Genomic DNA, 13,114 nt, shown 5'->3' with positions numbered 1-13,114 from the left:
TTTTTTGTTATATATGCTAAGGAGGTGTAGTTTGGGGGGAAAATGGTGTTCTTGGATAGCCCATTGTATCTCCTCTGTGTGGTTTTTGATCTTGGTTAATGGCTCTCCCAATAGTTTTTTTAGTAGCTCCCCTGGTTTGAGACAAGGGGATCCTCTCTCTCCTTTGTTGTTTGTTTTTGTGATGGAGGCTTTAAGTCGTATGATTTCTGCTACGGTTAATGGGGGTCTGCTAGAAGGTTTCACAGTTCGCAACACTACCGCTCTCATCTTCCGACGATGCTTTGAACTTTTGTAGCGCTTGACCCGTAGTTGGAAGATTTGCTGGAATTCTAGGGTGTGGGTTATCCACTCTGCTGATTAAGTATCTTGGTCTTCCATCGGGGGCTTCCTATAAGGTGAAGCATATTTGGGATGGAGTTCTTGAGAAGATAGAACATCGGTTGGCCAGTTGGAAAGGATGTATCTGTCCAAGGGTGGCAGAGTCATCCTTGTCAAGAGCACCCTCGCTAATTTACCCACATACTACATGTCTCTCTTCCATCTCCTGGCGAGCATGCTAATTGCATTGAGATGCTACAATGTGATTTCTTATGGGGTAGGCTAGGTGGAAGAGTTCAAATTTCACTTGGTGAGTTGGTCCAATTTATACTCTTCGATTTCTTAGGGAGGTTTGGATATAAGAAATTTGTTGGTATTCAATCGTGCTCTGTTAGATAAGTGGATGTGGAGTTATGAGATTGAGAGAGACGCTTGGTGGAGAATTGTTGTGGATTCAAAATATAGCAGCTTATGGGGTGGGTGGTGCTCTCTTGAGCTTGTAGGAACCTTTGGGGTGCGGTTGTGGAAGAACATTAGAAAAGGCTGGGAGTCTTTCTCAAGCTTTTTTAGACTTGTGGTGGGGGATGGGACTAGGATTAGATTTTCGCATGATCTATGGATTGGGGATACGGTTTTAAAGGTTGCTTTTCCTGATCTTTTTGGTATTGCCCGGTCAAAGGATGCCTCTGTTGCGGATAATGTGGAGCTCCTAGGCGATTCTATTAAGTGGAATGTAAGCTTTACTAGAGAGGTGCATGATTGGGAGGTGGGTGTTTTTGTGTCTTTTCTACAAGTCTTGCATTTAGTTACAATGAGAAGAGGTAGTGAAGATAAGTTTTTGGGGGTTCCTCCAAAAGAGGTATTTTCAAGGTTAAGTCGTTCTTTTGTTGTTTGTGTTCTTAAGGGAGTCGCTTTCCTTGGAAGAGCGTGTGGCGGACCCAGGCTCCTTTGAGGGCGGTCTTTTTCGCATGGTCAGTGACTTTAGGCAAAATTCTTACTTTGGATAATCTCAAGAAACGGCGTGTTATTGTCATAGAAAGATGTTGCATGTGTAAGAGAGATGGGGAGTCTGTAGACTATATTCTTCATTGTGATATGGCTTCTGCTTTATGGAGTGTTCTCTTTAGTCGCTTCAGGATGTCTTGGGTTATACCTAGACAGATTATCGACTTATTTGCGTGTTGGTGGTCCGCTGGAAGGCCAAGGAGTGCTGCGGTGTGGAAAATGGTGGGAGAGAAATAATAGAAGCTTTGAGGATTTGTAGAGATCTTTTAAGGATATTATTTCCTCTTTCTTCCATACTTTGTATCTTTGGACTGCTGCCTTTGTGTCCTGTCTGACGATTAGTTTTGATGATTTCTTGTTCGCTTTTCTTTTTCTAGTTAGGTTTCTCCTCTTATATACTTCTGGTAAACTTAGGAGCGCCTTACGTTTTTAACAAGATTGATTTATTACTTATTAAAAAAAAAAATTCATTCATTTCGATATAGAATTCATTTCCATTCAATGGCAATATTCAACCCACCACACTCATTCCCATTTCATCCACAAATATCATAAATAGTAGAAAACCCCATTACAGTGATTTACATATAGGACTGCTGGCCACTGTTATGTAGCTCAGCTACTAGTCTTATCTATACAAGGTTAGGTCAAATAATCATGGCTTTAAAAACTGGATCATTGAGAAAAAGTCTGAGGTTCAAGGTTTAAAGGTCCAATTGGGGTTGACGAAGGCCGGACGATGACATCATAAATATTTTTTAGAAATATTAATTTATGAATAAAAATTATTTATTATTCATAAACCTAGAGTGATAGAATTAGTATTAGAAGTTGTGGCATTTATAAATTTTATATTTTTGTGTTAATGTGCTTTTTTTCAAAAAACTGTATATCGAGACGATTAAAAATGCATATCCCATTAAATAAAGGATCAATTTTTTATGGTATTTTTATATTTTAAGTACCTACTAGAAGCATGAATTTCGATGATATATTAAATGACATCTGATGACTTGAAATTTGGAAAAGGATTATAAGCATGCTGATGCCATGTTAATGGTGGGATTCACAAAATATTAAGGGAATGAAAAGATATTGAGTGGTGTTATTTTAACGAAGTGTTACATCATATGTAACTTGAATCTAATCCCCATTTTATGGGTGTGGGTGTGGGGGTGTGTGTGTTATGTGTAATATGTATGTTATGTGTATATTATAATTCTGTGTTTGTGCGCGCACATGTGTATATATGTATGTTAAATGTTTGCGTGTAAATCGAGGTTAATTGATTCAATGTTTGGGTTTCTTTGTCTTTTCAAGATCTCATCTCACCATGCTTGTGTGAGTAGAGGATGGACAATTCTTGGGAAACTGTGTTGTTTCTTTATAATTGGTTCCTCCACTTGCGAATAAAGATTACAAAATGAAGTAACCTGTTGTTATCTCTCTTTCTTGTTCTTGGATCAGCTTGATCATGAGTGGGTGCTCTCATATTTCAATTTTTCCAACCTTTTTCCTTCAATGTATTTCATAGATTTAAAACCTGGAGAGAAAGGGTTGGACTGGCCTACAAGGAAACGTGTGGCTTTCGGTGCAGCTCATGGGTTGGAGTATCTACATGGGCATTGTCATCCAAAGATTATACATCGTGATCTAAAGGCTGCAAATATCCTATTAAATGATGATTTTGAACCTGTTCTAGGGGATTTTGGGCTGGCAAAGCTGGTTGATGCAAAATTGACTCATGTTACCACTCAAGTACGTGGCACCATGGGTCACATTGCCCCAGAATATTTGTCCACCGGAAAATCATCAGAAAAGACGGATGTGTTTGGATATGGTATAATGCTTCTAGAACTTGTCACCGGTCAGCGTGCAATAGATTTATCTCGGCTTGAAGAGGAAGAGGATGTTCTTCTGCTTGATCATGTAAGATTTTAAATCTTTGCTACTCATGAACTATATATTATTATTATTATTGCCTTTTGTCTGGTTTTTTGTCTTCTGTGAGTGCTTCTTCTTATGTAGAGTTTGTAAAAAAACCATTATGGACAGATCAAGAAGTTACAGAGAGAAAATAGGCTGGATGACATTGTGGATAGGAACTTGAAGAGTTATGATCCCGGAGAGGTTGAGAACACTGTTAAGGTTGCCGTGCTCTGCACTCAAAGCTCACCTGAGGGGCGTCCAGCAATGGCACAAGTGATAGAAATGCTGGGGGGAGTGGGTCTGGCGGAGAGATGGGCCGAGTGGGAGGAGCTTGAAAAAGTAAGGAGTCGAGAGCTCCCTCTCATCTCTCACAATTTTACTTGGGCTGAAGAGTCAACGCACGATCCAGAAGCTATCCGGTTGTCCGAAGCGAGATGAGATGGTTACCATATATGGCCAATGTATTTACTACACAAAATTAACTTGTGTTGGCGCTAGTATTTTGTACCTATGAAATATTGACAATTACATCTTGTGGTGAAAAATGTATTCAAGGGAGCATCATCAGCAGCCGATCCGTCACTATCCTCGTTATCATTACTATCCTTTGGCACAAAATTTACTGTTTTTTTTTCTTTTTATAATTAGATGATGAAATTCCATCCATCTTTTCGCATCGTCGCAAGGACTGAAACCACATTTGTGGGCTTATAATTTTTTCTAGGCAAGAGAAACTGGCTGTCAACGAGGGACCCATCTTTTCCTGAAGGGGTAGCCTTAGTCAAAGAGGCAAATTGGGTATCAATGGATCAATCGATTCCAAAGGGGTGAACAATTTGGGTAATCTTAAGGTTAATTGTAACACCTCAAACTTAAATATGCTTATTTCACGATCAATGCTTACTTGGAAATGAAGTTTAGAACAGAAAAAAGATCATTATCTTATTATCCCTTCTGGGGGTTGGAGTGTGCCATAAATAATTTCCAAGAGGCCTCACCCAAGGAGTTCGACAAATTGAGGTTTTGCTACAGAGAACTGAGGTTTTAAGGAAGCAAACTGAACTAAAGCTCTTTGAACTTTGACGACAGCCGCGAGAAGATTTGATACATGGCAATAGGAGAACTCAGCAGAGCTAAGCTTGGGATACAGCTGGAGACAACTAAAGGAGGCTTATAAAAAGTTTAGGTTAGCGTGTCAAATGCAGTGTTGCCACCGTTTTAAGCTTTGTCGAGAAATGCTATACATGAGACTTTATTCCGTCCCTCTTATGTCTTTTTCCCTACGTGTCATTTTGTTTTTTTCCATTTTTTTTTCTTTTTTTAACAAAAAAAGGTTGAAAATGCGGGTGTTCGACATTTCAGATTCATTTCCAAAATTTCTCCTCATTTCTCAAATCTCCCCCTCTCCACCGTCCCCTCCCCCACCGACCGATTGCTGCCCGACGGCCAAAACCATCCAGCCCTCTCAGACCACCGATCTCGACCCTTCTCCATCTCTTTTCACCGACACCATCACAGCAAGACTCTCTCTCGGACCGACAACCCATTTCTCTCGTAGATCTACAGAATATTTTCCCCAATTTCCCCCACCGACCACTATCCCCCTCCCCCACCTTCCGAGTGCCGCCACCAAACAGCCCACCAATCGACACCCACCGACTGGACTCTCTCTCGGACCCAACAGACCGAGTGCTCTCCAACCAAGTCTCTCTCTCTCTCTCTCTCTCTCTCTCTTAGCTTTGGTTTACGAATACTGATTTTTGGTTGCCCATATTTTATTTTTTTGGTCACCCATTTCTGTAGATGCATGACCTACCCCACGATTTTATACATGGGCCAGTTCTTGCGATTTTATTTTTGAGACTTGCTTTGGGTTGTATGTTTCATAAGCTAGTGTTGTGTTGAATACAAAAGGTTATATCAGAACCGGTGATGCTTGTGATTATAATTTTTCAGCAACATCTTTATAATTCCATCTAGTTTTCACTTTTCTCCTTGCTTTATGGAATATTATCCTTTTGTTTGGTCTGCTAAACTTGTTTTTTTTATGTCATGTTAAATTGGCAACTTTCAGTGATTTGAGAATGTCTGATGTGTTTTGAAAATTAAATGACTTCTAATTTTAACAAGTGTGTGTGAACAGTGTGCAACAAAATATTAAATGGGAAAATTAAAGGAGACAAATATTTTATTGACGAAGTGGAAACTCAATTAAGAGAAAAACCACTCCGGGGCAGCCAAACCCAAGATATCCACTATTCAGAAAACAAGACTAGTTATAAAGTAGTATCACTCACATACCCTTGATGCAGTGGTCGCACCTTGCACTATAACGTGTAGCCTAACATGAACGCCTCCCAACCAGGTCTCCTACCTGAAGGGGTCTTCAATGGAATCCTTTACCTTAGGGTCAACCCCTAAGATAGACTTCACAGCTGATCAAATCATACTGACAAAAGCTAGAGAACTAGCAGATATTCAATATCTCCTTAAACACCCTTTCTAAGCTATAAGGAATTTACCACCAAATTTTGTGTCAAATGCATGCCTAGAGCCTCTTATTTATAGGTTATATCAGAATCGGTGATGCTTGTGATTATAATTTTTCAGCAACATCTTTATAATTCCATCTAGTTTTCACTTTTCTCCTTGCTTTATGGAATATTATCCTTTTGTTTGGTCTGCTAAACTTGTTTTTTTTTATGTCATGTTAAATTGGCAACTTTCAGTGATTTGAGAATGTCTGATGTGTTTTGAAAATTAAATGACTTCTAATTTTAACAAGTGTGTGTGAACAGTGTGCAACAAAATATTAAATGGGAAAATTAAAGGAGACAAATATTTTGTTGACGAAGTGAAAACTCAATTAAGAGAAAAACCACTCCGGGGCAGCCAAACCCAAGATATCCACTATTCAGAAGACAAGACTAGTTATAAAGTAGTATCACTCACATACCCCTGATGCAGTGGTCGCACCTTGCACTATAACGTGTAGCCTAACACGAACGCCTCCCAACCAGGTCTCCTACCTGAAGGGGTCTTCAATGGAATCCTTTACCTTAGGGTCAACCCCTAAGATAGACTTCACAGCTGATCAAATCACACACTGGCAAAAGCTAGAGAACTAGCAGATATTCAATATCTCCTTAAACACCCTCTCTAAGCTATAAGGAATTCACCACCGAATTTTGTGTCAAATGCATGCCTAGAGCCTCTAATTTATAGGCTTTAGAAGTCCTAAATCAGGTTAGAATCAGAGTCTCTAGCACGCGCGTCCGAACGGTAGCCTTGGGCATCTGGACAGGCAACTGTTTCCGTGTCCGAAAAGCAATTCTGAAAAATTCTCGAATTTTGGCAAGGTCGTCCGGACGCTTGATATTTCCGTCTGTACGGGGGCAGTCCAGACGATTCTATTGGCTGTCCAAACCATTAAATTGTATCATTTTTCGTTAGCTTTCCAATGACAACGATTTCGTCCCAATTCGATATTTGACCAAAAAGTTATGATCAAAATACTCGAGGGTGTCCGGACGGCTTGACTGAGCGTCCGGACGGTTAACTGCAACCGCCTTTCCAAAATAGCACTGAAAGCTTCCATAACAAGGCCGTGTCCAGATGGTGTTGCCCTAGCGTCTAGACGGTTGCACTTTGGCTGCACTAATTACCATAATAAGGCTTTGAGCGTCCGAACCCTGAAGGCTGATGTCCAGACGGTTGAATTGGTGGACGCAATTTCCATATATGATGCTTGATCGTCCGGACCATGAAGACTAACGTCCGGACGGTTGAACTTTGTATGCACGACTTGCCTTATGGAGGACATCGTCCGGACGATTGCAGCCGTCTTCCTATAACTGTGTCTTGAAGCAGAAACCCTAATGCTTGTCAAACGCTGAATGGCGTCCAGACGATATAGCCACATCGTCTGGACGGATTCACTGGAACACTGAGATCTTCTCGAACTTTGAAGAGCGTCTGAACGATTTGCCATTACGCTCGGATGGATGCAATCTTGAATAGTTTGAAGTTTCTAGACACTGATGGGCGTCCGGACGGAAAGTTCTCGTCGTCCGGACGGATGTTGCTGATTGAAGAGCATCCAGATGGAATACCACGTCGTCCGGACGGATGCAAGGGAACTAAACTAACTGATTTGAATTCTGCACAAAGTCTTCTTGAAGCTCATAATTGAAGTGTAGATTCTGAATAAAACAGCATCCCTGTGAAAGCAGCAACATTAAATAGAAGTGATTTTGTCCAACAGAATGCAGCTAACACAAAAACTAACATGTTTTGACTAGTTGTTGCTCGCATTTTGCAAACTTGAGATTTGGGGATAATTGCATTGTTCAATCTCTTTTTTTCCCCTTTCACGTTCATTTTCTTTTCTGCTTGGTAGTTGTTGTAGTGATTAGCATTAGCCCAATTGGAGTTTTGGGAAATATGACACATTTTCCCTTCTTGCTTCTTTTCCTTGAACTGTCTTAAAGCATTAAATATCTTTCTCCTTCCAATATATTGCCAATGTTTTGTTTTTCTATTACTAATTGTTTTGTCCTATGATGTTTATGATGTCTCCTTTTGATGTTATGCTGCTTCTTTTTCTGTTTTTGCATTAGGAATTCTTTTTTCATATAATAAGCCGCCATTTTAACTTTGCTTGGTTGGCATTTAGAGTGACTATTGTTGCTTTTGTTATCTTTTTTTGGTTCTTGTAAATGTTGGTTTGAAAATAGAAACCAAAAGACATAAAACAAATAGATCAGAGTCTATTCTCAATATTTTTAGATAAGTCCATGGTAAAATCCTTAGATTGATCCAAGCTCGTCTCATACAATTGTTTAATTAATCGTTTTTTTGTTTTTGTTTTTTTATTTTTTTTGTGGAATAAATTTTAGATGGACTTATCACAACTGGCCTTGATTTCACAATGCGAAGATGAATGTTCGTTGACACATGAACAAGTTGATGATGTTGTGTCCATCGAAATGGACCCTCAAAATGGTATGTTGGTTGTTTCATGCTTACTTTTAATTTTTATAACATATCTTAAACTAAATGTTATTATTCATAGTTGGGTTCTTTACACTATGTTTTATTCGTTTTGAGATAGATGGAAATAAAACTGTAGCTGATGAATAGTTGAAAGATAGTTTGGTCAATTGTCTTTCCAAGCACAAGCTCATAGATGAAGATAAAAATGTTAAGAAACCTAAGGACGGTATGTTATTTGGCTCCATAGAGGAACTTCTTGAATATTATAGAAATTATGCAAAGCAAGAAAGTTTTGGTGTGGTATAGAAGAAGAAAAAAAAGAATGAAAATGGAGATGTACATTACATCACTCTAGCATGTGCTCGTCAAGGCAACGCATCATCCAGTTCAAGTAATAGCCTTTGTAAGTCTAGTAAAACAAGCAAAACGGGGTGTAAGGCTATTTTGAGTGCAACGTTAGTGTGTACAACGTGGTATGTGACTAATGTAATCTAGGGCATAATCACGATTTAAGCCCAGGTAAAGCGAGATATATTAAATGCCACAAGAAGTTGGATCCTACTACAAAGAGAAAGCTTGATATAGATGATAGAGCTGGAATCCGTATGAATAAGATCTATAACTTGCTAGCCGTTGAAGCGGGGGGATACGAGAATCTTACATTTGGAGAGAAAGTATGTTACAATTATATCGCGAACTCGACGTCTTCACCTTGGCACAGGAGGTGCTGCCGACATTTGTTTGGTTGTTTGAGGTATGGTTGAAATGCATGAAGGGTCGTGCGCCAAGGGCAATTATTATAGATCAAGTAGGGCTATGAAAAATGCAATTAATAAGGTTTTTCCAAATGCCTGACATAGATTTTGTTTATGGCACATACTGAAAAATGTTTTAGAAAAATTTGGATCACATTCATAGTACAATGCCATTAAGAGTGCCATATGAAATTATGTGTATAATTCTTAGACATGTGGCGAGTTTGATGCAAGTTGGCAAAGTCTACTTGAGTGTTATAAACTGGAGGAGAATGCATGGCTGCGTGATTTATACAGTGAACTGACTTTCTAGGTACCGGCATATTTAAATGGTGTATTTTCGGCCGGCATGACTATCACACAACGTAGTGAGAGCATGAATGCATTTTTTTATGGTTATGTGCACTTTTCCACCTCATTGAAGGAATTCGTGGATCAATACGATAACGCTTTGTGTTGGAAGGTTGAGATTGAGAATGTTATTGATTTCGATTTTTTTCATACCACGATTTCATGTGTAAGCAGGTTTCCCCTTGAGAAACAATTTTAATAAATTTACACCCATGCAAAGTTCAAAGAAGTTCAAAAGGAGATTTCAGAGGTTTTGTATTGTGGTTGCTCTCGTTTAGAAAGTGAAGGTGGAATTAGTACCTATTGGGTGATCGAACGGGTAGAAATTAATGATTCTTACATAAAGAAAGTATGTTTTACTGTTTACTATAATGACCCTTCATGTGAAGGGAACTGCAGTTGTTATTTGTTTGAATCAAGAGAAATTTCGTGCAGACATGTCATATCTGTACTTACTACATTTGAAGATGTGGAATTGTTGCCCGAAAATTATTTTCTAAACCGATGAAGGAAGGATTTGGAGTGGCCATATAAGTTAATCAAAAGTAGTTATGATCCCTTGAGTGGCAACTCTACTGCAGATCAATATGCTGAACTAAGCCAAAATATGCTGAAGTTAGCTACAATCGCAGCACCAAACGTGGACCATTGCACGGAAGTGCAAAATTATGTTAATATGCTAACTAAGAAATTAAGTGGTCTAGGATGTGAACAAAGTCCACCTTCCCATTCAATTCCAAGTGCAAAATCGCACCCAAGTGCATCTATGACCGATAATGGAATAGAGGTATGTAGTCCTCTCGTGGTTCAAACTAAGCGACCATCAAACAGAAAGGTGTCTACAGTTGAAAAAGCGGTGATCAAAAAGTCAAAATCATCAAACAAAAGATAGAGTGACACAAATCCCAAACAATAGAGGAAGAAAAAAAAAACAGGTATTCATAGATTTGAAAGCCGATGTATGTGTTAAATTATGCGTATTACCAATTATGTCCACATATTTGATTTATAATTTTAATATTATATCTAACATGTTATTCCACGTTTTTATTTATTGAAGACATGCCAAAGATCACTAGTAGATGAACTAAACACAAGTGAAGATCCGTTCACTTTTGTAACTGATGTTCAGCATGACCAAGTAATTGGAACTCAAAATAGCGTAGTTACATAGGTATTGAAAGGAAAAAATATATATGTTCATAGATATTTATTTGATTCATACATGTTGATGAATAATTTTATTTCATATATGTTAATCATACGAAGAATTTGTTTCAGACCTTTAGGAATTCACAGTCATCATGTCCTATTAAAGGAGATTTCATATACTTGCTGTAAGTATTTGGTTTTTTAGCATTTCCTCCAAAGTTGGTCCCTTTTGTTGCTATTGCCTAAGGTTTACTTACATGTTATTTCAGGTGATATTCTAGCTCGAATTTGGTGCTGCTGTGTTGGAATTAAAGTAAGTGGTGCTTCCTTTAATTAATTTCCTGCCCAGCAATGTCTTATATTATCTTGTTCTTTTTTCTCTGAAAAAAGATTAATTATTATTTTTATATTCTGGCCTTGATGATGTTATCTTCGCTAGTTTGGTTTGGTTTGATTCCTAGGGAGGTGCAAAGAAGGTCATCATCTCAGCCCCTAGCAAGGATGCTACTGAAATTCTACTTTATTACAAATGATTGTCCTAGGATGGAAAAACTAGAGTGGAGTAGTTCAAGCAAAGCAATTACATTGCTCATAAATACCACGTAGAGTAGAAGCAATTACAGCTTGCATTGAAGCAATACAAGAGAAGAAGGGGAAACTCGTGAAGGAGGCAGCTACCGAGTGCCAAATATTGTGGGCTTGTTTGACAAACCATTCTCAACTCTCCCTCTTTTTTCTTTTTACTTCTCCCACAAAAATCAAATCAAAAACATTTTAATTTTTTTACACTTTTTATATCACATCAATCGTATTTTATTACTATTCAAATAAAAAAAACTCACTACAAAACAAATTTTTTTCACTTTTCTATAAAACATTCTCAAATTTTATATCACATCAATCACTTCTTACTATTTAACACACAAATATTCCACAACACAATTACTTACCAAACAGGCCATGTATATTTGGACCCCTTAATTTGCATTTGCTAAACCTTTAGCTTTGTTATTTTCTGATTTCTTGGTTAGTTTTAGTGTTTTGCAGGACTTTGAGATAAATTGCAGTATTTCTGTGGCAATTGCAAAGAAACAGGAGAAGAAATCTTTAGAGCCATTCAACGCATTGGTGTTAGGGCTGAAGTGGCAGTATCTTTGGAGAATCAAGCACTTGAAAGGTGCACAAGTACTCGAGCACGATGTCGCTCGAGCGCGATGTCGCTTGATCGACCCATATAGTCGCTTGAGCGATTATTAGGAATGACATGGCATGCACGAATTTCAATGCGTTGACGACTGTTGACACTCCTATTAGGGTTTTTTAGGGGTAGAGGTGCCATTTTGAAAATATGTCCCTAAACCCTAGCATTCTTTTCTCCTATTAGGGTTTTGAGGGGTAGAGGTGCTATTTTGTAAAAATTGGGTTTAACCTAATTTTTTGCTATAAATACCCCATGTTAGGCACCACTTAGAGTATCAATTTTCTTCAGAGCATTTGTTTTAGCTCTTGTCTTGTTCTTTTGTAAGTTGATATTTCTTTTAATTTAAAGTTATTTAGTTTCCGTTCTTCCTTCTTTTCTTCGTCATTTTAATTTATCGCTTTAATTTATTTACAGTTATTTAGTTTCCTTTCTTCTTTCTTTTCTTCGTCATTTTAATTTATTGCTTTAATTTATTTAAAGTTATTTAATTTTTGTTCTTCTTTCTTTTCTTCGTCATTTTAATTTATCTCTTTATGTTTTCATTTCAAGATTGTTTGGTGGTTTTTAGTCATGAGAGGCTAAAATCCTCAACTAAGGTTGAGGATGAAACCTCCTCAATGATAACACTTATACTCTTGTCATGATATTCGTAGATTCGATGTTTTTATTTTATATTCAAGTTCTATTTCAATTTATCGAATTATTTCTTTGGATTGAGAATTTTTATTTTAAGTGGATAATTGTCGTATTTCTACTGATGGATACATCGATTGATTTCTTTGAGATTGGGATATCCATTGTGATTTGTTTGACACATGGATACAATGGATGATTTCTACCCTAAGGGATAGTCGTTGTGATTTGTTTTTGAGTTGGATTCATCAAATGTTTTCTTGTTTTGTTATTTAAGAATTTGAATATTGAGCTCATTTGAATCGAATTTATGAATAAAATGCAAGAGTATGGTGTTTGATTTGATTTGGAGGATTTTGATACCTCAGTGTTTTTCTTCTTTGCATTATTTACTCATTTTTTTTATTTATTTCTTTGTTCTTAAAAGAAATCCGAAAAACACGGCTCTAGGTTAAAATATAATTAATTTAAATAGAAATTGATTTATTTTTACACACACTTCCCAGTGGATACGATCTCACACTTGCATGCACTATGCTACATATGACTTGTGCGCTTGCGAGTAAAATTTGCACATCAAGTTTTTGGCACTGTTGCCCTAGAATGTGTTGATTTAAAAAAAAAAAAAAAAAAATCAAGTTTTGTTCACATTAATTTTGTTTTTCAACTAGATTTTTTTAAAAAAATTATTTTCTTAATCCTTTTATTTTATTTTATTATTATTATTAATTTTTTTTTAAAAAAGGGTTTCTGTTCTGTTTTTGTTTCAGGTTCT

The 13,114-nt window shown here is 37.4% G+C and overlaps 1 protein-coding gene and 1 long non-coding RNA gene across 7 annotated transcripts in view; both read left to right on the top strand.

Moving 5' to 3' along the window:
* LOC133857362 (probable LRR receptor-like serine/threonine-protein kinase At5g63710) overlaps positions 1 to 3,870 on the top strand; it is a 53,914-nt gene extending 50,044 nt beyond the window's left edge. For all 6 annotated transcript variants that reach the window (XM_062292607.1, XM_062292608.1, XM_062292604.1 and 3 more), the window contains 2 exons: positions 2,858 to 3,252; positions 3,379 to 3,870. In XM_062292607.1, the coding sequence (XP_062148591.1) occupies positions 2,858 to 3,252; positions 3,379 to 3,690 (707 nt within the window). In that variant the 3' untranslated portion in view covers positions 3,691 to 3,870. The remainder of the gene's footprint in view (positions 1 to 2,857; positions 3,253 to 3,378) is intronic.
* A 6,783-nt stretch (positions 3,871 to 10,653) lies between these two features.
* On the top strand, positions 10,654 to 11,104 carry LOC133857172 (uncharacterized). Its single transcript, XR_009898314.1, has 3 exons — positions 10,654 to 10,690; positions 10,775 to 10,818; positions 10,967 to 11,104. It is a non-coding gene; the product is annotated as an uncharacterized LOC133857172 (long non-coding RNA).
* Positions 11,105 to 13,114: the final 2,010 nt, after the last annotated feature.

This window comes from Alnus glutinosa, chromosome 14 (genome assembly GCF_958979055.1).
Source record: "Alnus glutinosa chromosome 14, dhAlnGlut1.1, whole genome shotgun sequence".
Taxonomy (NCBI): Eukaryota; Viridiplantae; Streptophyta; class Magnoliopsida; order Fagales; family Betulaceae; genus Alnus; species Alnus glutinosa.
This window is presented reverse-complemented; position numbering and strand designations above follow the sequence as displayed.